At 39.2% G+C, this 25,213-nt stretch overlaps 3 protein-coding genes and 1 non-coding gene across 10 annotated transcripts; 3 read left to right on the top strand and 1 right to left on the bottom strand.

Annotated features, from left to right (window-relative positions):
- Positions 1–4,498: 4,498 nt before the first annotated feature.
- Positions 4,499–5,431, top strand: LOC121473679 (keratin-associated protein 4-11-like). The gene has a single exon (XM_041726265.1). The coding sequence runs from the start codon at positions 4,499–4,501 to the stop codon at positions 5,066–5,068; it is 570 nt and encodes a 189-aa protein (XP_041582199.1). The 3' UTR covers positions 5,069–5,431.
- Positions 5,432–11,928: 6,497 nt separating this feature from the next.
- On the top strand, positions 11,929–12,980 carry LOC121473107 (keratin-associated protein 4-6-like). 7 transcript variants are annotated; one of them, XM_041725114.1, is made up of 3 exons: positions 11,929–12,051; positions 12,160–12,338; positions 12,399–12,980. In XM_041725114.1, the coding sequence occupies exons 1-3, from the start codon at positions 11,929–11,931 to the stop codon at positions 12,679–12,681; spliced, it is 585 nt and encodes a 194-aa protein (XP_041581048.1). In that variant the 3' UTR covers positions 12,682–12,980. The 7 variants fall into 7 exon arrangements, with proteins under 7 accessions (XP_041581048.1, XP_041581046.1, XP_041581043.1 ...); XM_041725112.1 differs by having other exon boundaries at positions 11,929–12,188; positions 12,369–12,980; XM_041725109.1 differs by having other exon boundaries at positions 11,929–12,188; positions 12,249–12,980.
- A 6,512-nt stretch (positions 12,981–19,492) lies between these two features.
- Positions 19,493–20,047, top strand: LOC121473110 (keratin-associated protein 4-12-like). Its single transcript, XM_041725119.1, has one exon. The coding sequence runs from the start codon at positions 19,493–19,495 to the stop codon at positions 20,030–20,032; it is 540 nt and encodes a 179-aa protein (XP_041581053.1). The 3' UTR covers positions 20,033–20,047.
- A 5,059-nt stretch (positions 20,048–25,106) lies between these two features.
- Positions 25,107–25,213, bottom strand: LOC121474290. Its single transcript, XR_005983311.1, has one exon. It is a non-coding gene; the product is annotated as a U6 spliceosomal RNA (small nuclear RNA).

Genomic DNA, 25,213 nt, shown 5'->3' with positions numbered 1-25,213 from the left:
TATTATGTTTATATAAAGAGTTCCTGCAAAAAACAACATATAAAGGCTGAACATAGTAGAAAAACATAAATTATAGACAATATAGAAAATTTTCTATAATTTTTTTTCTATATAATTCCTATAATTTTTACTTATAGAAAAGGAAATACCAATAGCCTTAAACATCTGAAGAGCTGCTCAATCTCACTTACAATAAGGGAAATGCAAATTAAAATCACAAAGAGTGAGGTGATGGATGCAGGGTGGGCTAAAATAGGTGATGGGTATTTAGGAGGGCACTTATTGTGATGAGCGCTGACTTTTATATGTAAGTGATGAATCACTAAAGTCTATTCCTGAAACCAATATTACACTATATATTAGCTAACTGGAATTTTAATAAAAATTTGAAAAAGAAAAAAATTGACCTAGAGAAACTTTTTCACCTATCATACTGACCAAGTTGATGAGAGATAGTCAGATGTCCACATACATAATATGATCTCTCTATATATATGTATCTATGTATTTGTGTATCTTATGTATCATTGTATTAATAAAAATGGGTAAAGACAAAACATTCACACATTGCTGGTAGATGTGTGAATTGGTAAATCTCTATGAAAAGTGTAGTTGGCATTATCTAACAAATATTATAAACAAGTGTATACTCTTTGATCCACCTATTCTATTTCCCTAGGAATTTATTCTACATAAAACACCCACACATGTGAAATTATGTAAGAACAGGCTTATTCACTGCAGCATTGTACATAATCTCAAAGACTAAAAAGCAAACTAAATATCCAATAGCAGAAAACTGGTTCAATAAATTATGATACCTTCATAAATGGAATACAATGCTACTGTAAAAGAAAAAGAATGGCAAAGTGGTGTATATGCTATCTGAATGCTTCACATGAAAAAGCAAAGCAGGAGAACCAAGACTGGTGCACTACCATTTATATAAATGAAAGAAATGAATAAATATTCTTATTTGTTTCTTATGTGTTAAATATTTTCAGAATGAGTAGCAAAAAACTGGAAGCTCTGGCTTCCTTCAAGTGGAGAATCTAATGACTATGAAGAAAGTTGGGAGGAATACATGTAAAAAAAATGATATCCAAAATGTTTAAATTAAACTTTAAAATATAAACACATTCACCAGAGACTTTTGTTTTCACCCTTGACTTCTTCCATATCCAAGGCAATGCTAGGCAACATTTAACTTTTCCTACACTCTTTCCAAAGGAGAAATGTGGGGTTTTTTTCATGTCTTAGTAATGCTGGTCTTGTCAAAGCTCATATGGATAGAGGGGTGGATGCAGAGCTGCAACCCACAGCCCAGCTCAGTGGGTATGACTAGAGGACTGATTCAAACAGTGGGAAGACCTGGGGATAAGGAAGTTTTCCAGCCCCTTGGGGAAAATGGTAAGTACCACAGTGGCATCAAATCATAGTTCAGCTACCTTGTTTGAGGCAGCTTTCCTGGGTATGCACTTTTCTACTGTCTAAAAGAATAATTAAATAATAAGCAAGCATGCTTGGGGCATAAAGGTAAATTCTAAGAGAATTGTTTAAGTATTATATGTTCTCCTTTATTACAATATAAATAACATCACTTGGAAGGAACTACAGATTTTAGTTTGAATTATTTAAGAAAAATATACAATGGTCATAGCTAACTCCAAAAACAAATAGAAAAATATTATATGAATAGTGAACATCAGGGAGCTCTTAGGACCATGAAAAGAAATTTGGAATTCCCCCAAAATACATGTCCATAGATATTTGCTGACAATGGGGTTTCGAATGACTCTATCTATGTTTCATGCTTATTTATATGTTATAACGCAGCGTGCATTAATAACCTAGAGCAACATGAGGGTAAGACAATTTCTTTCCCATCTGACTTTTCAGAGAGACAGTCAGTATGTATAATGTAGACTCCAGTGCTGGGTTGGCTGGAAACAAATCACTGCTTCCTATTTATTGGTTTTAATTCTCCCTGTGTCTTAGTCTCCTCATCTATAAAGGGGAGATTATAGTGAAACTTATTGCACTGGGTTGTTGGGACTGGCAAATGTGCTTATCTATGTAAAGCACCGGAAAAACTGCATGACATGCTTGTTGTTATTGGAGTATCCAGCAAAGTGCTCAGCAGGCAATACACAGAGCTTGGAGGAGGAAGGAAGGAAGCACAGGAATTCCATAATCTATGGTGTTTTCATTTTGTGTAGGGTGCTGAAAAGAACAGGTATATTTAGTGCATAATTATGCCAAATATCTCTTCTTTATTTCTAAATGGCTTCAGTTCTTCTTTTATCTAGCACTTAAATCCTTTCTGATTTACTTATCTCTTAAGACTTTAAATTACTGGCTTTTAGGAGGAAAGGGCATAAATTATATACAAGGAGAATTATAAAATACATAAAAATGGAAGGAGTATGTTTTATAGATTTTATGAAAAATCTCCCTTATACCTCTATTTTCAATTTGGTTCAAGCATTTGTGGATTCTTTCTTTGAAGTAACTCTGTTATACTCATTACCATCACGTGATGCTATGAAGACATCGATAGATGTCACTTCAACATTGAAACAGTGTCTCTCTCGAGAAAGCCAAGTGTATTTTGGCATTTCTAAAGGCAAATCAAAAGTTAAAATAAATTATATATGGCATATATATTACATTCCTGCTTAATAGCTTTTAATAGATCCCACCATTTCTTCTGAAGTTTAAGGATATACACAACCTCTCTCTCATTCTAGCAATGTCAATTTATCTCTCACTTCTTTTTTTTTTTTTTTTAAGATTTTACTTATTTATTCGTGAGAGACACACAGAGAGAGACATGGGCAGAGGGAGAAGCAGGCTCCCTGCTGGTAGCCTGATGTGGAACTCGATCCCAGGACCCCAGGATCACAACCTGAGCCAAAGGCAGACAGACATTCAACCGCTGAGCCAACCAGGCATCCCTATCTTTCACTCCTTCTTAAAGTAAACCTTCCAGACATTTCCCATTCATCATCACAAGCCATAGTTATGCCCAATCTCAACTGTTGTCCTTTCTCTTGAACAACAAAAGGTCAATGTGTCTTCTTTGATGGCCGAGGCAACATCTGCACTCATTAAACATAGATCTCCTTTATCAAAAATCATTCAATGGCAGGTCCTAGGGATGCAAAGATGAGTAAAGCATAGTCCTTGCCCTAATGGGGTTTATATTCTAGAGGGAACCAGATACATAAATGCATTTCTGGTAGAAAATGATATGATGGAACCAATGCATGTACAAAGCATAAATGGACGTGTAACGGAGAAAAGACTTTACTTGGTGTTGTGCCAAGGAAGATATAGGAGGAAGGTAGCATTTGAACTCAATGTGAAAAGATATCTTGTCCAAATATCTATGGACAAGATAACTCAATAGGAAAAAAAAGGAGAACCTTGAGCTCACCAGAGACTTTGCAGGAAGAGAGACTATCATGAATGTAACGTGTTTTTGCCTTGAATATTCTTTTTCTCTGAACACCTGTGGCTCTGAAGAATACCCCTTACTTAGGATCATAACCAGATGTGGCCTTGATTATAAAACTCTTTGTGGATATAATTACTATGTAAGTACATATAAGGTCATAAATATCATTTATATTCCCCATAATGCTTCCACGAAAATCTTTTTTTTGCTTCCAAGAAAATCTTAAACATAAATCATAACCACAAAAAAACTGGCAAATATTTCAGCTTAGAATATTTGAAAAAAAATTTAATAAAATGGCCATAAAGTATAACCACGGCATATTATGATATTTCAAAAGACAGATCAAAAACTATCAGCCCAATTGGCCCAACCCAGAGGACATTTCTAAAGATCAATAGCGATCAGTCCCAGATGACTCTTTGCTATTTAAAAACTCTGAGTTGCTACTAACTGTTTCGAAGTACAACAGAGTGATGAGAAATAGCACAGCTTGGAATGCTGTAGGAATTTCATTAATCCAATGACCATCACAATACACACAATGAATCATAAGTCTCCTAACTTCTTAAACTCAAGAAAGAAGGAGCTTACTTCCTTTTTTTCCTACCAGCATTCCATTTATTGAAACATGAATTTTCCATGAGAGATCCTACTCCATCAGAAGCTCTTCCAGAATCATGTCAGGGTGAGAAACAGAAGAGACAGGGGATTCACTTGTGTCACATGATACGCTGAGATTAAAGTCTTGTGACACTGCAAACAAAGGAAGAACTAAGAAGTGATTCACATGAGAACCCTGGGGAACTTGAGAAAGAGGAAATAACTATTTTCTATACATTGGGAGTTTTTATTAGAAAAACATAATGATTTACTAATTGCATTTGTAGTCATATAAACAAAAAGAAGGAAACAGTCTTTACATAATCACAGAAATCCTTCAGCAGGGTATAAAGGGGCCATTGTGGCAAGGAGACTTCCAAACTCAAGACCCTCACTCTCTTGGAAACCCATCCACGACTCCCACTCTCTGACACCATGGTTAGTTCTTGTGGCTCTGTCTGCTCTGACCAGGGCTGCGGCCATGGCCTCTGCCAGGAGACCTGCTGCTGCCCCTCCTGCTCTGGCTCCAGCTGTTGCCGCCCCAGCTGCTGCCAGACCACCTGCTGCCGCCCCAGCTGCTGCATCTCTAGTTGCTGCCGCCCCTCCTGCTCTAGTTCCAGCTGCTGTGGCTCTAGCTGCTGCAGGCCCAGCTGCTGTGTGTCCAGCTGCTGCCGCCCCACTTGCTGCCAGACCACCTGCTGCAGGACCACCTGCTGTCGCCCCAGCTGCTGTGTGTCCAGCTGCTGCCGCCCCTCCTGCTCTAGTTCCAGCTGCTGTGGCTCCAGCTGCTGCAGGCCCAGCTGCTGCATCTCTAGCTGCTGCCGCCCCTCCTGCTGTGGCTCCAGTTCCTGTGGCTCTAGCTGCTGCCGCCCCTCCTGCTGCTGCCCCTCCTGCTGTCTGCGCCCAGTCTGTGGCCGGGTCTCCTGCCACACCACTTGTTATCGCCCCACCTGTGTTATCTCCACCTGCCCCCGCCCCATGTGCTGTGCTTCTTCCTGCTGCTGAGACCTTTCCCTGAACCCACCCTCTCCCCTTCATTGGGTTCATCATAGCAGCAGACTCTATATACCATACGGATGCCTTAGGGGTGGCCATTCCCAACAACTGTATGTCCACACCCCAGCTTCAGGCCAAACTCTCACTTTTGTTGACCATTTCCTCAGGTGGACTCAGAGTATGAAATTAGATGATATTCATAGAAGAAATTACTAGAATTGCCCAAATTCTACATCTGACCTTTTGACTTCTGGGTGCCAAGTCACTCTGTCCCAAACACAGAAATTCCTGCAGGGCCCACAGGGACACTGCTGTTACAGCCTCATCTCCAAAAGTCTGTATTTCCTGTTACAGGAATGTTTCTGAATCTTGTTGCTGCTTCTGAATAAAGTTCCACTTTCCTGGCCTAGAAATACCATGCTTTTGTGTCTGCTGCTTTGCAGTGATTGTCCTCATTTCCTGAGAAAACATAGCCAAAATGCCACTGAATCAGGCTTTCGAGTCCCTGCTCTCACCTTCAGAAAAATCCCAATATGGAGTGTGACATTAAAAACAAACCAACCAACCCAGAAATAACAATATTTAGGATGTCCAAAAGACTGAAGAATCATAAAGATTTTTATGTAAAAAATTTAGGGCCATGGAGGATAAGGGTTATATGCCACAGTAAGCCTTTCTTCAATATTTCTGAGAACCTACTTTGCCCTACAATTCCACTCCTCTGAGATGTCTCATCCCTCTGTTCCTTTCTTCTCTCTTCCTCCCTTCCTTGCCCTATCTCCAGTGTTCTTCCCTTGTCTGGTTTTCATAGCAAACCAGGGGGTCCTCCTTATGGTCTATCCATCTGCCATGTAATCCAAGTTATTGCCTTCTCAGCTTCTCTAACTTCATCTTCATCCATTAATAACAAAATAATGATCTTTTGGGAAAATCAATCTCCCTGAGTAACTGGGGGATAACTCCTAACTCTGGGAAACGAACTAGGGGTGGTGGAAGGGGAGGAGGTCGGGGGGTGGGGGTGAATGGGTGACGGGCACTGAGGGGGGCACTTGACGGGATGAGCACTGAGTGCTTTTCTGTATGTCGGCAAGTTGAACACCAAAAAAAATAAATTTATTATTTAAAAAAAGAAAATGGAAAGTACTCAAATTTTAATATTTCTCTATCTTAATGATTTTTTCTGGGATGTATACTTACAGCCATGTTTAGGAGCACTTTGTCAACAAATTCTATGAGGAGTGTGGGACTGACAAGAAACCAATTAATGCACTAGTTTGGTTCTTAGTAAGCCCAGAATACTCCCAAGTCCCTATGGATTCTCTCCCAGTAAAAAAGTACAAATAAATTTCTGATGAATTCATGCTAGTGAAAGTAGGAGAAACATTTAGCAAGCTTTTTACTAAATGCATATTCTGAGAGTTGCAGAGCCAATAGGTAATACAGTGGGACTGACTCATGATTGTGTTTAACTCCATCAATTAATTTAACTTGCCTAGGGACATTATTTCTCAACCCCAGTTAAAGCACACAACTCCTAATAGATCTAAGATGGTAGATAAGAATTAGTTGCACCCTCAGTTGGCTTGAGTATAAAAACTTTTGGGTTTTTTTTTTTTGAGGGGGAGAAGCTCTATCAGTACCTTTTCTTTCATAATAAAAATTTAAAGAAAAAGAATATAAGTGGAAGAATTGGAAAGAAAACAATAACAACAACAAAACAATCCTGTCATTATTTGCAAATGATTGTCTTTAAGGAAAATCTAGGAGAATTTCATACACATGGAATTGGTATGCATATTAGTTATCTACACTTGTTGTGTAACAAGTTATTCCAAAATTTGGCAGCTTAAAACAACAACCATTTATTATCTCACACACTTTCTGAGGGTTAGCAATCCAAAAGTGGCAAGTCAGGGTCTCTCCTGAGATTGCCTGTAAGTCTGTTGACAAGACTACATTCATGTGAGGGTAGAAAAAGCCACTTCCAAGTTCACTCACATGGCTGCTGGCAGGAAGCTTCTGTTTCTCACCATATGGGCTATTCATGCAACACGCCATCTGGCTCCCCTCAGACCAAGTAATCTAAGAAGGTGAGAGAAGTAGAAAGAAAACACATGATGGAAGCCACATCTTATAATAACCTAATCTTGAAATTGACGTATTCTCAGTACTACTGTATTTTATTATTTTCCAAATGAATCACCATGTATGGCTCATACTCAAGGGACAGGAATTACATAAGGACATGAGTGCCAGGAGGCAGAGATCACCAGCAGTCATCATAGAGGCTGCCAACTCCAGTATGTATTCTTTTTTTTTTTTTAAGATTTTATTTATTTGTTCATGAGAGACAGAGAGAGAGAGAGAGAGAGAGAGAGAGAGAAATAGGCAGAGGGATAAGCAGGCTCCATGCAGGGAGCCTGATGTGGGATTTGATCCTGGGACTCCGGAATCACTCCCTGAGCTGAAGGCAGACGCTAAACCACTGAGCCACCCAGAGATCCCCAACTACAGTATGTAAAACAGGTGCTTACAAATCCAAAATGGGGTTCAATGCTGTGGGCCTGTAGGTGTTTTCCTGAGTCATAGGAAGTTAAGTATCTACATAGAAGACATCTATGACCTGAGCTATGGGAAATTTCAAGGAAGAGCAAGAGCAAGCGCAGGCACTAGCGCAGGCACTAGCAAGGAATAGTCAGAGAAGAGGCAAGGAACAGAGTGCAGTGTCCAAAAGAGAGTGGCAACTTGAAACAAACTTGAAAAAAATCAAAGGGCAGAATTCCACATCCAGCTATGACAAAGTAGCTGGTATCAGACCAACCTCTCAAGGGGGATAACGGTAAGGACTTGATAAAATTAAGAGAACAATTGATTTTAAGCACTGGGAATTGATCTATGAATCAGGATTGAGAGTCCCATAGTCTAAGAAGAAAATTAAAACATTTAAGGTGGAAGATAAAATCACCTCGAGCCTCCCTAGTTTTTTTAGTATATAATGTATGATATTCAATTTACAAAATTACAGGATACACCAGAAGAAAAAGAAGGACCAAATCACTAAAAACAAGGAAAAGACAGTAGAAATTGATTCAAGATGTTCCATATAAAAGTATTGAAACTAACTTTATTTTTTTTAAAGATTTTATTTATTTATTCATGAGAGATACAGAGAGAGAGAGAGGCAGAGACACAGGCAGAGAGAGAGGCAGGCTCCATGCAGGGAGCCCGATGTGGGACTCCATCCCGGGACTCCAGGACCACGCCCTGGGCCGAAGGCAGGCGCTAAACCGCTGAGCCATCCAGGGATCCCCCAAACTAACTTTATTTTTTTTAAAGTGTTTTTTTTTAATTTTTTATTTATTTATGATAGTCACAGAGAGAGAGAGAGAGGCAGAGACACAGGCAGAGGGAGAAGCAGGCTCCATGCACCGGGAGCCCGATGTGGGATTCGATCCCGGATCTCCAGGATCGCGCCCTGGGCCAAAGGCAGGCGCCAAACCGCTGCGCCACCCAGGGATCCCCCCAAAAACTAACTTTAAAATAACTACTATTAATTATGTTTAAAGTAATCGATGAAAAATGGCAAATTTCATCAGAGAACCAGAATATGTAAAAACAAAAATGAAAACAGAAGTCTAGTGAAGATCCTAGAAATGAAAAACTCAAAACCTGAAATTCAGAACTCAATAAATGGGTTTAGCGGATTGGACAGAAGATAGAAAGAGCACATTGGAAGTAGAAAATAGCCACAAAGTTAAAAATATATATATATATATATAGACAAGAGCGTGACACACACATGGAACAAATGAAAGATCAAATGTTGGGGTGCCTGGGTGGCTCAGTCAGATAAGCCTCTGCCTTCAGCTCAGGTAATGATCCCAGGGTCCTGGGATCAAGCCCCACATCCAGGGAGCCTGCTTCACCCTCTGCCTGACACTCTCCCTGCTTGTGCTCACACACTGTCTCTCTCTGTCAAATAAAGAAATCTTAAAAAAAAAAAAAAAGATGAAATGTACATAGAAATTTGAGTCCCAGGAAAAGAGAACAGGGCAGGAGCTATAAACAAAGAGATACCTGGGATGCCTGCGTGGCTCAGGGGTTGAGCATCTGCCTTTGGCTCAGGGCATGATCCTGGGGTTCCAGGATTGAGTCCTGCATTGGGCTCCCTGTGAGGAGCCTGTTTCTCCCTCTGCCTATGTCTTTGCCTCTCTCTCTGCCTCTCATGAATAAATAAATAAAATCTTTTTTTAAAAAAAAGAGAGAGATACCTGATGGGCAATTTAAACAAAAGTGATGGAAACTTCAAGCCACAGATTCAAGAGCCTTTTTGAACTCCAACTTATTTATAATCTTCAGAATTTTCTATTACCTCAGTTCTTGAGGTTACATTTTCTTTTCTTGTATCTACTCTGCCACTCATGGTAGATTATTCTCTCATTTATTTTATAGCATTTTCCCCTGTGGACATCCCCCGTAGCCTATGTGTGGTTTATTTTCCTTGTTGCTAGCGCTTCTTTGAGTTTTTCTTTTATAGGAGTTATTTCTGTATGTTCTGATTTTTGCTTTTGTCTCTGATGATTCCAAGGACATTCGCTATTTTCTAATGCTTTCACACCTTGAAATTCCTTCAGTATGCATATAGCATAAATTTTAGAAAGAAATTTTAGAAAGCTTACCAGTGTTGCTGTGGCTTATATGCTCCCAGGAGCCTTGATTATCATGTACAATCCCTTGGGGGCAGACTGAGGTTTTCCTGTCCCCACCTTATTGGGTGCCACTTTAGACATGCAGACTCCTTTAAAAACTTCTCCCTTCTTGGATCCTGCATTGTGACAGCTTGAGGTCCCATTTCTTGCACCTGTCTGGGTTTTAACTACCAGTATCCAATTCCGAGAGCCTATAACTAGACACCAACAAACTCCAAAGGCTCTAGAACATCAGCTACTATTTACAATTTGAGTTCTCTCTTCATTTCTAGAAAATGAGAGTTTTTCTTTTCTTTTTTCAAGCTCAGCCAGGTCATTAAAATATTTTTCAATTATTTCTATTTGTTTGTACCACTCAATCAGCCATGTTGCCAAAAGTTACATATTTTCAGGTCCCCGAGAAAATGAAAGATTTACTACAATAGTTAGAATTATACATGAATGACTCCCTTTTAATATCCTATCACTGCTGATAGATTCTTTCAATCCTAATCCTTTCTGGTATTTTTTAACTTTTATTTTTGAAAAAAATGTCAAACTTACAAAATAGTAATATGAAGAACTCACTTATACCATATAGCCTTCATCTAGATTCAATATTTTGCCACATTTTGTTTCTCTCCAATAGACAGGTATAGGTAGGTAGGTCGGTAGATATGACATAAATACAGATAGAGACACAAAAATTTAAATATAGATACATAAACTTAGACTAAGGACATTTTCTTGCATAACTAGAGTAAGTACACATACCAATTAAATTAAATGTTGATGCATTACTATCCTCTAACATACAATTAATATCTGCATGTTTCCATTCATATCAAGACAGTCTGATAGAGAAATTTTTATCCATATTCATGAATTGTATTTAGATATTATGTCTCTTTAGTCTCCTTAAATCTGAAACACTTCCTTGGTTTGTCTTTGTATTTGTTGATTTTTGACATTTTTAAAGAGAAGTCATAACGTAGTATATTCCTTAGTATTTGTTGGTCTAAATTCCCTCATAATTTGATTTGGGTGATGCATGTTGACAGGAATACTACATAAGTGATGTGTCCTTTCAGTGTGACACTTAGGGAGATACATGTCCATTGGTCCCATTATTAATGCTAACTTTGATCTCATGGTTAAGGTTTTGTTCTCAAGTTTCTTCAGAGTAAAGTTAGCATTTTTTCCCTTTGAAATAAATAACTGATGAACAAATATTTTAAAAGTGTGCAAATATCCTGCCCCCCAACAAACTTTCACCTATTAGTTGTAGCATCCATTGATGATATTTACTTGAATGTAAGTTTTATTATGAGGGTTGTAAATGGTGATTTTGAAACTCAGTTTTCCTTCTACATTAATTGGTTGACATTCTACTACCATAGGTAACTTTCTCATCTTTCTTTTTCATTTCTTTAATTAGTCTCAATATGGACTCGTGGGTTCTTTTTTTTTTAATGGGTTAAAATCCATCACTACCATTATTTGTTTTGCTATTCAAGTTGTCCCATGTGGGGCCAGTGAGAATCCCTTCAAAGAGGCACAAGATCCCTTTTAATATTTACAAACAATGAGTCATTGGTAACGGTTCCAAACTGAACACAGGAAGTGATACTTAGCACATACTTTGAGACATCCAGATTCTATTCCCTAATGAGTATTTGTGATTCACACATAGGGTCTGTCTTCCTCATAGCCCACAAGTAACTCATAAAAATGAACTTTTCTCTATTCCCTACTATAATTATACCTCTCTTTTGACATCAAAAGAGACTTTGATATCATGTGAATAATTTGTCCAAACAACATCATGGTGGGATATACAGATCATAGGAAAACATCAATGATTGAACCCATGTGATGGGCCCTTTTGATAAAGAAAATAGAAAAGACAATTCTGAGAAAGGCCAAATTGGAAATCTTAACACACCAGGAAAAGGAAATCTTATTTTTCTTTATTTAAAAATAATTAACTAGAAAAACACAGTGATCTAATTTAATGACTAATATTTCTTTAGGAAAAAGAAAAAACAACAAGTAGGAAATGGCCCAGGATAAGGACATAATAGCCTCAACAGAGTATAAAAGAGGACAAGCCATAGAGGGATTTTCAAATTCACTAAGCTCACTCTCTTACTAGTATCAGAACCTCCATCCTCTGACACCATGGTCAACTCCTGTTGTGGCTCCGTCTGCTCTGACCAGGGCTGTGGCCAGGAGACCTGCTGCCGCCCCACCTGCTGCCAGACCACCTGCTGCAGGACCACCTGCTGCCGCCCCAGCTGCTGTGTGTCCAGCTGCTGCCGCCCCTCCTGCTCTAGTTCCAGCGGCTGTGGCTCCAGCTGCTGCAGGCCCAGCTGCTGCATCTCTAGCTGCTGCCGCCCCACCTGTTGCCAGACCACCTGCTGCCGCCCCAGCTGCTGTGTGTCCAGCTGCTGCCGCCCCTCATGCTCCAGTTCCAGCTGCTGTGGCTCCAGCTGCTGCAGGCCCAGCTGCTGCATCTCTAGCTGCTGCCGTCCCTCCTGCTGCCAGACCACCTGCTGCAGGACCACTTGCTGCCGCCCCAGCTGCTGTGTGTCCAGCTGCTGCCGCCCCTCCTGCTCTAGTTCCAGCTGCTGTGGCTCCAGCTGCTGCAGGCCCAGCTGCTGCATCTCTAGCTGCTGCCGCCCCTCCTGCTCCAGTTCCAGCTGCTGTGGCTCCAGCTGCTGCAGGCCCAGCTGCTGCATCTCTAGCTGCTGCCGCCCCTCCTGCTGTGGCTCCAGCTCCTGTGGCTCTAGCTGCTGCCGCCCCTCCTGCTGCCCCTCCTGCTGCCTGCGCCCAGTCTGTGGCCGGGTCTCCTGCCACAGTACCTGCTATCGCCCCACCTGTGTCATCTCCACCTGCCCCCGCCCCATGTGCTGTGCCTCCTCTTGCTGCTGAGCCCCCTGCCCTGTGACCACCACCTCCGTTTACCTCTGCCTCACAGATGTAGACCATTCTTTTGTGCTATTAGGACACATGGAGCAGAAAAGATGTTCCTCAACTGAATTGAGCCCTGATTCCATTGAGGAACCAGTCATGCTGTCAAACAAGATGGATATGGTCCACAGCACTTATCCAGTAACAGATTTTACCCTTCAACCTGACAATTGGTGAACTCATTCTCCCAACTTCCCTTTCCTAGGCCTTTCCTGTAACCTGATATATTTTTGTACCAAAATAAAGTTACACTTCCTTGCATTAACAATTCAGTGTGATTGTTGCTCCTTTAAGATTTTGTCTTCAGCTTGTAGGCAAGTATATTTAACTTACACCTGCAGGATATACACGTCACTTCTCAATAAAAGTCAGGTTCTATTATTCACTGCCTGATTCTTTCCTACATGCCTTCTTATTTCATGGTTAAATCACCTAACACTATGAACCTGTTCTTGGAAAAGAAACAAAAAAGTGAAAACTAGAAGTTTGGAAGACTGTAGGTATATAAAGAACACAATATATGTTTCATGCATCACACCAGCCACTGTATCTATGCAATGTATTGCTCAGCACAGTCTGCAAGTTTGTATTCAGACTTGTACTCAATGTAGCAAATCAAATGTGCACTGATTCTGACTCTATTTGCAATAGGACCTCAGTCATGTCTCATTTTTTTTCTTTTGATAGAGAAATTTCAGATCCTCATGCATTCAAGGGACAGGCAAGTAGCCTGGATAAGTAAAGCATGCCCTTGATAAGATGATGCATTTGGTGGAAACTGGTGCAAACTGCAGACTGCATGACCAGATAAGAGAGTATTCCTAAGTTTCTATCAATTGCTTCAATGGGGAAATGGGGACCCAGTGTTTTCACTGTAAAGTGGGTCTTCTTTCATTGACTCCCCAAAATGCCAATTTCTTCAAACATTCATCCAAATAATATTTACTGAACATTTACTAAATGGGAGGGACTGTTAAAGGTACTGAAGAAATGGTAGAGACCAACACAGAGAAAGTTCTCTACAGTAATGGAGCAGATATTCTAGTAGAGTTGAAGTATTTACTTTTAAGTATTTTTCTATACATTTGTCCACTCAGGTTTCTACACAGTATTTTTTTCTCTGTGCTTTAACTTATGTAAGACTGAGCTTTGAAGCCCTTCTTTAGATTAAAGTATCTATGATATAAATAGGGACATGGTTCCCAGAAGTTGTTTTACTAATGATGTACCCCACCCTTCAACCCTAGAGCTACACTAAAGTTGCTGAGTTAGGAAAGGGAGGTAGAGGGACAACACTTGGGGTAAAAACTAACAGAAGCCTGGGCTCCTACACTACAACTCCTAAAACTAGTAAGCAAATTTGACAAGGACTTGAGATTTATATCAATATAAATTAATTTTATTTATTAATTATATTTTCTATACTATCAAAAATTATGCAATTAAATAAAAGCAGTGCAGTTTTCAAAAGCACCAAAAACAGAAGATGCTGAAGAAAAAAGTAACAAAAACATGAAAGAGTTCTGCCCCTACAGCTGCAAAACTTTACAGAGAAATTAGAGAAGGTCTAGATAAATGGAGATATATGCTATGTCTCTGGATTGGAAGGAGGTTTAATGTGGTTAAAATGTCAGTTCTCCTGCAGTCTATCTAAAAATTCAATGCACCCCAATCAAAAATCTCAGAATACTTTTTTAGTAGATGCTTAGCAGCAAAGAACCCAGAATTGCTAGAACAATCTTAAAAAATGAAACAAAGAAAGATATAAAAGGGCTCTGCAGGAAAAAGTGACATAGAAAATAGGTAGAGAGTATATGTAATATATATCCCAAAGGGAAAAACTAATCAATGAAACATACTAAGAACCATAATTAAAATAAAGGGACAGTTATAAACACCTGGAAAAATCAGCCCATGGTGGTCCATCAAAAGATGAATGGATAAAGAAGATGTGGTTTATGTATACAATGGAATATTACTCAGCCATTAGAAACGACAAATACCCACCATTTGCTTCGATGTGGGTGGAACTGGAGGGTATTATGCTGAGTGAAATAAGTCAATCAGAGAAGGACAAACATTATATGGTCTCATTCATTTGGGGGATATAAAAAATAGTGAAAGGGAATAAAGGGGAAAGGTGAAAAAATAAGTGGGAAATATCAGAAAGGGAGACAGAACATGAGAGACTCCTAACTCTGGGAAACGAACTAGGGGTGGTGGAAGGGGAGGTGGATGGGGGGTGGGGGTGACTGGTGGCGGGTACTGAGGTGGGCACTTGACGGGATGAGCATTGGGTGTTATTCTGTATGTTGACAAATTGAACACCAATAAAATATAAATTTATTAAAAAAACAAATAAAAACTGAGAAATAATAACATGTATAATATATAATATTATATTACATTATATCATGATAATATAAAACAACTGAATTTTAAAGAAAAAGAAAAAATCATTTGAATATCTAGGCAAAATATTCATGTTAGTTAGAGGGAAAGGAAACAGGACACTGTTCACACTTTTTGATGGTGACACTTCATGTCAGAAAAAAATAAAGTAACATTCTTAACATTCAAGGAAAGAAAATGTGATTCCAGAATTTTATATCCAGCCAAACAAAACTCCATGCAACAAATAAATTACTGTGAAAATGAGAGACCTTAGGGAATATTCTCCTTGTGGGCTATCCTAAAGGTTTTATTAGTGAATGAGCTTCAAACAACCAAGATGACTAAAGATATTGGAGGGACATCTACATAAGGACTAGCAGAAGGAGATATATAAATATATTATGGGCTGAATATACATAAGAAATACATTATTATTATCTGTAGAACTAAGAATGAATGATGAACAGGCAAGAGGCAGTACGGTATGTGATGACTACACATTGACCACGTAGATATAGTACAATTTCCAAAAAACAGAGGAAAAGGAAAGAGAATAAAGTAGAAAAATTTTGCTAATTGCCTACAAGTATTAAAAGATCTGATGTTGAAGCAGTGAGGAATGAAGAAGTAACTAAGGAATTTCAATATTCCATAAAATAGGGAATCAAGTGACAGTTGCCAGAAAATCAGTCTCGTGAAGTATCATATATGAATGTTTATTTAAAGGTAGCTGTTAGTATAAAATATAAACCTTCCTAAATATCAAAGATGTACTGAGAAAGAGAGAATGAAGCAATGAAGGATTATACATAAAGACAGAAAAATAGAGGTAAAGATGTAGGTATTTAACATATATATTTCATATGCATAACTCACTATATGTTGTATGTCAGTCTTCATTATATATTATTCATCACTATTCACTATGAGATATATATATGTATATATCTCATATATATGTATAAAATATACATATATATATATACGCCAAACTACATATATAGGGATGCCTGGGTGGCTTAGCGGTTGAGTGTCTGCCTTTGGCTCAGGGCGTGATCCTGGGATCTGGGATTGAGTCCTACATTGGGCTCCCTGCAAGGAGCCTGTTTCTCTCTCTGCCTATGTCTCTGCCTCTCTCTGTGTGTGTCTCTAATGAATAAATAAATAAATCTTTAAAAAAAAACCAAACTACATATATAATTAAAACTACATATCTAAAGCCAAACATATTGATCAATTGATCATATCAGTACATGTAATAGGCTCAACCCACCTATAAAAAGAAAAGTATTTTCAGATTGGCTAAAATATAAAAACCCCAACACTGCTGTATACAATAGATACTATAAAACAACATGTTCCAGAAGGTTAAAAGTAAAAGAATAAAGACAGAAAGGGAGACAGAACATGAAAGACTCCTAACTCTGGGAAACGAACTAGGGGTGGTGAAAGGGGAGGTGGGTGGGGGGTGGGGGTGACTGGGTGATGGGCACTGAGGTGGGCACTTGACAGGATGAGCACTGGGTGTTATTCTATATGTTGGCAAATTGAACACCAATAAAAAATAAATTTATAAAAAAAGAATAAAGACATATCAGAAAATGTAAATAAAAGAAAGCAGACGTCACAATTTTTACACCAAACAGATTAGATTTATGCTGAAAAGCATTACAGGACACAAAGTGGTACACTTTATTATGGTAAAGGCTACAGTGAAAATACAGCTACAAAGCTAAACTTCAGAAACAGAAGGTCATGCAAGAATAAAAATACACAAGCCAAAATCAAAGACTAACACATTGTACTTACAGAACCAGTGAAAAAAATTAATAATAATATGAAATAACTACACATAAGGTAGATCTTATAGATATGCATCAAATTCACAATCCCCAAGATAAAAAATATACTTCTTGTTTTCAAGTGCACGATATTATTTTAATAGTGAAAGTCTGAAAACAACCCAAATGTCCATCAATAGGGGGCTGACTAAATAAAGCATATTATGGCAACAGAATAGGACATTTTGTAGCTGAAAATGAAATGAAGAATATCTGAACTATACTACTGTGAAATAACATAACTCTGGGATAAATTGTTAAGTGAAGCAAAGCAAGTTGGAGCAAATTATATCTAGTGTAAAATCATTATCTAAGAAACAAAGGAGACACACTATGCAAATGCAAACACACCTATATTTTAAAAAGCAATGAAAGGGAAAACCTTAGATATAAAAATGATTCTCTGGGGGGGACAGAAGGAATAGAAATAGCAAGACTTCCTTAAATATGCCTCACTTTGTAGAATTTACATTGGAACCATAAATAATTTGCATAATTGTGAAACAACATTTAAATTTAAAAGGTGATTCCCAGAAATTATTTTTTTTAAAAGCCCCTGGTGATGTGCTCTATCCCATGCATGATGAAAATACTGTAAGTTTCAAATGTTTACTTCAGGTGTCTCCATCCAGCTGGAGACAATCACATTCAGGTCGCAGTAGATGTGCAGAGTTTGAGTGTTTCACAATGTGATATCAAACCTAACGGAGTAGAGATGAGGCTTTAAAAAAAGAAGAAATGTCAAGGAAAACATAAGGGAGGAGGGAGCCATCTGGGCTGGAACTTAAAGAGAGAATAAAGAATTGCTGAGTTGATGTGGGAGGATGAACTTTCTAAGGAGATGTAACAGTACAATCAAAGGTATGCACTTCATAGGATTTAGCAACCGAATACACCTCTATGTGAACTGTTCAAGAATAGTAAGTACCTCATGTGCTTTTTGAGGGAAAAAATCAACACAGTAATTACAAAGCATTCAGCAGACTATTTGGCACATGGCAAGCACTCACAAACTCAAAACAGGTATTACAGAGGTGAGAACCTCTGCAATACCTCGCTTTTCATTGTAAGTACATGAATCTTAAATACATAATGCTTATTTTGGACACCAATTCTTTGATGCTTTGAATATTTTCCAGAACCTTGCCTTTCAATATACTATATTTAAGTGTCTATACAAACAGCAAGACTTATCTGTTTACATCTTCTTAAGCAGAATGACTTGAATTTGAATTATTGAAAGAGCACAAGAAACAGATGCTTTAAATAAAACCTTCCATGTAATGCAGAATCAATTACATATGTTGGCCAACCAAAGGTCAAACCCATTCATCTTTAGCATACTATATGTGGAGAAGGTTCCTGAAGGAAAAACTCATTTCTGAAAATGGTTCTTTCATTGAAAAGGAATGAGTCAAAGCTATATCTTGAGGTACAGTCATTACAATGAGTTTGGAATGCCTTTTGTGCCCCCTAACTCTGCAATCATCCAGGAAACACAGTCCAGTCCTCCCCATCCATTGTACACAAGTAACCCCAGTGATGAATCCTTCTATTTCCTTATCAGCACTTCACCTGACAGTAGCATGCATTTTCCTACTTTGACAAAAAAAGAGAGAGTTGGCACTGAGATAGCCATCCTAAAAATACGATTATGGAAAAAAAAGAATGAAATCCATTATCATATTTCAAGGATGGTTATCACAATGTCAAACTCTCTCTCTTTTTTTGTCAAAGTAGAAAAATGCATGCTACTGTCAGGTGGAGTGCTGATAAGGAAATAGGAGGGGTGCCTTGGTGGCTCAGTCAGTTATGCATCTGCCTTTGGCTCAGGTCATGATCCCAGGGTCCTGGGATTGAGTCCCACATCCGGCTCCTTGCTCAGCAGGGAGCCTGCTTCTCCCTCTCCCTCTGCCACTCCCCCTGCCTTCTCTCTCTCTCTCTCCCTGTCAAATAAATAAATATAATACTTTTTTTTTTTTTTTTTTTACAAAAAAGGAAATAGGAGGAAAGACTCATCACTGGGTGAAATACGTGATGGGGATTAAGGAGTGCACTGCCTTGATGAGTACTGGGTGATGTATGGAATTGTTGAATTGCTACATTGTACACCTGAACTAATATGATACTGTATATTAACTATAATGGAATTAAAATAAAATAAAATATGATCATGGAGTAGTACACAAAAGTGGGACACATGGAAAAACCCAGTAACTGAATATCATGTGACAGCTCCAACTTAGAAGATATATTAGAGAAAAATTCGAAAGTGGTTCAATGAATCATAACACTGCAGAAAAGGGTAAATTATGCTTTACTTAGATATTGGCATAGTTAACCTGATAAACACGATTATTAGTAATACTAATTGTTTCCTGGTAGGAAAAACAACAAGAGTGTTGCTCATGGTAACATCAGCTACTCAGCAGAGTATAAAAGGGGACAGAGGTAAGAAAACATTCAAAGTCAAGAAACCATCCTAGTGGAAACCCACTCAAATCCACCTGTGGAACCCAACTCCTTTCACTGACACCATGGTCAACTCCTGTTGTGGCTCCGTCTGCTCTGACCAGAGCTGTGGCCAAGAGACCTGCTGCCGCCCCACCTGCTGTGGTTCCAGCGGCTGTGGCTCCAGCTGCTGCAGGCCCAGCTGCTGCATCTCTAGCTGCCGCCCCACCTGCTGCCAGACCACCTGCTGCAGGACCACCTGCTACCGCCCCAGCTGCTGTGTGTCCAGCTGCTGCCGCCCCTCCTGCTCTAGTTCCAGCTGCTGTGGCTCCAGCTGCTGCAGGCCCAGCTGCTGCATCTCTAGCTGCTGCCGCCCCTCCTGCTCCAGTTCCAGCTGCTGTGGCTCCAGCTGCTGCAGGCCCAGCTGCTGCATCTCTAGCTGCTGCCGCCCCTCCTGCTGTGGCTCCAGCTCCTGTGGCTCTAGCTGCTGCCGCCCCTCCTGCTGCCCCTCCTGCTGCCTGCGCCCAGTCTGTGGCCGGGTCTCCTGCCACAGTACCTGCTATCGCCCCACCTGTGTCATCTCCACCTGTCCCCGCCCCATGTGCTGTGCCTCCTCTTGCTGCTGAGCCCCCTGCCCTGTGACCACCACCTCTGTTTACCTCTGCCCCACAGACGTAGACTCTTTTTGGTGCTCACCATTAGGACACATGAAGTGGGGTTAGTAATGCTCCACTGAGTTGGGTCTCACGATTTCAATGAGCCCATCACTGTCCCACTGACTCTGTAAGCATATTCTGGCCTCAGTCCAAATTCTACTTCTGGATCTTTCCCTTTCATTCAAGTACGAATTTCCTTACAATATACCAACTGTTGTATTGACTAATTCTTCCTAAATTCTCTTTAACTGTGGGGAACCAACTCATCAAGTTCAAGGAGCTAAAGTTTAATTTCAGTATTTCTACATTACCAATATTTATAGCCTCTCTCTTAATTGTCCAATGGATTCTTTTTTATAATTCTTATTCTCCAAATTGTCCTATGTTATAACTCTATGTCAAAATAAACCACCACTTTCCTGTATGAAAATTCAGTGTGACAGTACTCTTCTTTAAGATTTTCAATACAGTCTGGACAACTATATTTTACCTACACATGGACAGACAAAATGGTTTTGTCAATTTTTCAATAGAGGGAGAGCCCACCTTAGTCATAGCTTCAGTTTCACTGGCAGTCTCTTGAGTTCTTAGATAAAACAGATATTCTTGGGAATCCACATATAAAAATCAGAAAAAATCTTTTTTGGAAAACCTGCAAACAATTAACGCTCCCTGGAGCATTTTTTCCATATTATGTATCTGTGAAAGCAGCTAATAGTAGTTATAAGGAAAATAAAATTGAATGTAGCTGGGAACAACTGATGATTTGGGAAAACATAATGAAAAGCTAAGGGTCATAAAACAGAGTTTAAAGGACAGCTCTAAAAGCCAAAGGTTTCACTGGCAACATATAAATTGACTCTCATAGAGGGCAAATAGAGCTGAGGACCAAGGCTAGGACTTCATCAGGGGAGGAGCAGAGCTCCAGAGGTGATTGATCATTCAACCTAGGTAGTTTTGCCATGCCAAGGTGTGGGCCTTAACTGGAGAGACAGGGACCCTGAGATATGAGATGGCGACATCTGAAGTGGTGCACTTGTAGATCTTGAGTCCCCTAAATTCCCTTGAACACTCTGCTTGCAGAAGTGATCCAATTTCTTTCTTGTCATATAGCGCCACCTCCATTCTTGAAGATGATGCAGAAGCTTCAGTCTTGAAAGACAAATAACACAAGCTCCCCTCACTACCTTCTCCCACCTCTCTTTGTCATAGACCAATAACTACAATTAAGTTACACAACTCACCCAGAGAATGGCTGAGCTTGTTTTTTTAAATATTTTATTTTATTTTATTTTTTATTGGAGTTCAATTTGCCAACATATAGCATAACACGCAGTGCTCATCACATCAAGTGCCCCCTGTGTGCCCGTCACCCAGTCACCCCCACCACCCACCCACCTCCCTTTCCACCACTCCTTGTTCGTTTCCCAGAGTTAGAAGTCTCTCACGTTCTGTCTCCCTTTCTGATATTTCCCACTCATTTTCTCTCCTTTCCCCTTTATTCCCTTTCACTATTTTTTTTATTCCCCAAATTAATGAGACCATATAATGTTTGTCCTTCTCTGATTGGCTTATTTCACTCAGCATAATACCCTCCAGTTCCACTCACGTCAAAGCAAATGGTGGGTATTTGTCGTTTCTAATGGCTGAGTAATATTCCATTGTATACACAAACCACATTTTCTTTATCCATTCATCTTTCAGTGGACACCGAGGCTCCTTCCAAAGTTTGGCTATTGTGGATATTGCTGCTATAAACATCAGAGGTGCAGGTGTCCCGGCGTTTCACTGCATCTGTATCATTGGGGTAAATCCCCAGCAGTGCAATTGCTGGGTTGTAGGGTAGGTCTATTTTTAACACTGAGGAACCTCAGTTCCTCAGTTTTCCAGAGTGGCTGCACCAGTTCACATTCCCACCAACAGTGCAAGAGGATTCCCCTTTCTCCACATCCTCTCCAACATTTGTGATTTCCTGCCTTGTTAATTTTCCCCATTCTCACTGGTGTGAGGTGGTATCTCATTGTGGTTTTGATTTGTATTTCCCTGATGGCCAGTGATGTGGAGCATTTTCTCATGTGCGTGTTTGCCATGTCTATGTCTTCCTCTGTGAGATTTCTGTTCATGTCTTTTGCCCATTTCATGATTGGATTGTTTGTTTCTTTGCTGTTGAGTTTAAGAAGCTCTTTATAGATCTTGGATACTAGCCTTTTATCTGATATGTCATTTGCAAATATCCTCTCCCATTCTGTAGGTTGTCTTTTAGTTTTGTTGACTGTTTCTTTTGCTGTGCAGAAGCTTCTTATCTTGATGAAGTCCCAATAATTCATTTTTGCTTTTGTTTCTCTTGCCTTCATGGATGTATCTTGCAAGAAGTTGCTGTGGCAAGTTCAAAAAGGGTGTTGTCTGTGTTCTCCTTTAGGATTTTGATGGAATCTTGTCTCACTTATAGATCTTTCATCCATTTTGAGTTTATCTTTGTGTATGGTGCAAGAGAGTGGTCTAGTTTCATTCTTCTGCATGTGGATGTCCAATTTTCCCAGCACCATTTATTGAAGAGACTGTCTTTCTTCCAGTGGATAGTCTTTCCTCCTTTGTCGAATATTAGTTGACCATAAAGTTGAGGGTCCACTTCTGGATTCTCTATTCTGTTCCATTGATGTATGTTTCTGTTTTTGTGCCAGTACCACGCTGTCTTGATGACCACAGCTTTGTAGTACAACCTGAAATCCGGCATTGTGATGCTCCAAGCTATGGTTTTCTTTTTTAAAATTCCCCTGGCTATTCGGGGTCTTTTCTGATTCCACACAAATCTTAAAATAATTTGTTCCAACTCTCTGAAGAAAGTCCATGGTATTTTGATAGGGACTGCATTAAATGTGTAAATTGCCCTGGGCAGCATTGACATTTTCACAATATTAGTTCTTCCAATCCATGAGCATGGAATATTTTTCCATCTCTTTGTGTCTTCCTCAATTTATTTCAGAAGTGTTCTGTAGTTTTTAGGGTAGAGATCCTTTACCTCTTTGGTTAGGTTTATTCCTAGGTATCTTATGCTTTTGGGTGCAATTGTAAATGGGATTGACTCCTTAATTTCTCTTTCTTCTCAGTTTTAATGTTAGTGTATAGAAATGCCACTGAAATCTGGGCATTGATTTTTATCCTGCCACACTGCCAAATTGCTGTATGAGTTCTAGCAATCTTGGGGTGGAGTCTTTTGGGTTTTCTATGTAGAGTATCATGTCATCTGCAAAGAGGAAGAGTTTGACTTCTTCTTTGCCAATTTGAATGCCTTTTATTTCTTTTTGTTGCCTGATTGCTGAGCTAGGACTTCTAGTACTATATTGATTAGCAGTGGTGAGAATGGACATCCCTGTTGTGTTCCTGATCTTAGGGAAAAGGCTCCTAGTGTTTCCCCACTGAGAATGATATTTGCTGTGGGCTTTTCGTAGATGGCTTTTAAGATGTTGAGGAATGTTCTTTCTATCCCGACACTCTGAAGAGTTTTAATCAGGAATGGATGCTGTATTTTGTCAAATGCTTTCTCTGCATCTGTTGAGAGGATCATATGGATCTTGTTTTTTCTCTTGCTGATATGATGAATCACATTGATTGTTTTACAAGTGTTGAAGTAGCCTTGCATCCCGGGGATAAATCCCACTTGGTCATGGTGAATAATCTTTTTTTTTTTTTAAATAATCTTCTTAATGTATTGTTGGATCCTATTGGCTAGTATCTTGTTGAGAATGTTTGCCTCCGTGTTCATCAGGGATATTGGTCTATAATTCTCCTTTTTTGGTGGGGACTTTGTCTGGTTTTGGAATTAAGGTGATGCTGGACTCATAGAATGAGTTTGGAAGTATTCCATCTCTTTCTATCTTTCCGAACAGCTTTAGTAGAATAGGTATGGTTTCTTTTATAAACGTTTGATAGAATTCCCCTGGGAATCCATCTGGCCCTGAACTGAGCTCAATGGGAGACTATATCCCAAAGGATCTGTAGGACCCAAAGACTGCTTCATAGATTGTGGTGTGCTTTTTCCATCAAGAGGCTCATACTGTCCAGTTGTTTCTCCTTTTTTGATGTTATCAGCTATTGATGATCATTGCCTAGAACCATTATTTCATTTAGGCATAGCAAAATCATGATATTGCAATTCTATTATTCCTCTGCCTGCCACTTATTAGCTGGGATAATTCCATAAGGCAAAACTTCTCCTCATCAACATTTAGTAATCCAGAGGAATAGTATATACAGGAAAAGCAAAATATATGTTTGATTCTTTCCTTTTATTTACCAGTTTGCATCCTCCAAGGGTAATGAGTTTTTTTTTTAATTTGCATTAATATGAACTCATGGATTTCAATACACTTGATTGTGAAACAATCCATTGAAGTTCATATCCCTCCATTGATGCTCAAATAAGCAATTTCAAGTTGGCCTCCAAGTCCTTTCAACATGAATCTAGTAATCTTTGAAAATTCCTTGGTTTTTCATATAACCGGATATTGCAGACTTGTCTGTACATTTCCTTCCCCAGACTTCTAATCAACCATTTCTCCAAGGAGCTCCAGTTCCTTTCCGGAGGATACAGTATATGAGACCATGAATTGAAATATGTGGATGTTCATTACTACTAAATCACTTTCTTTTAGCTTTTTTAACATTCACAACTAGAAAATATATATTTATATGGTAAACCATGTCATGAGTTTCTACTGATTAAATCAATACCACCATCAAAGTAATGAACATCTATCACCCACATTGTAATTCCTTCCCATCCCCTGTTCCCAGGCAACTACCAATCCACTGTCACCATAAATTTGTTTTCATTTTCTAGAATTTTATGGAATACTACCATTGTGTACTCTATCTTGCCTAGATTTTCATTCAGTATAATAATATTGAAATTCATGTTGTGTGTATCACTAGTTCATGTCTCTTTTTTCAGTTTATTTTTTTTGTATTTTCCAAGTTCATATTTTACTTTAGTCCATTCCTCTGTGTCCATCTCTTTCCCATGCACGTGAGTGTGTGCTCTTTCAAAAATATGAAATGCTTCATGAATTTGCATGTCATCCTTGCACAGGAGCCACACTAATCTTCTCTGTGCTGTTCCAATTTTAGTATATGTGCTACCCAAGTGAGCAC

Source organism: Vulpes lagopus, chromosome 12 (assembly GCF_018345385.1).
Source record: "Vulpes lagopus strain Blue_001 chromosome 12, ASM1834538v1, whole genome shotgun sequence".
Classification (NCBI taxonomy): Eukaryota; Metazoa; Chordata; class Mammalia; order Carnivora; family Canidae; genus Vulpes; species Vulpes lagopus.
This window is presented reverse-complemented; position numbering and strand designations above follow the sequence as displayed.

Excerpts from the sequence above, each read along its gene's own strand:
- LOC121473679 (XM_041726265.1), top strand. The coding sequence starts at position 4,499 with ATGGTTAGTTCTTGTGGCTCTGTCTGCTCTGACCAGGGCTGCGGCCAT.
- LOC121473107 (XM_041725108.1), top strand. The coding sequence starts at position 11,929 with ATGGTCAACTCCTGTTGTGGCTCCGTCTGCTCTGACCAGGGCTGTGGC.
- LOC121473110 (XM_041725119.1), top strand. The coding sequence starts at position 19,493 with ATGGTCAACTCCTGTTGTGGCTCCGTCTGCTCTGACCAGAGCTGTGGC.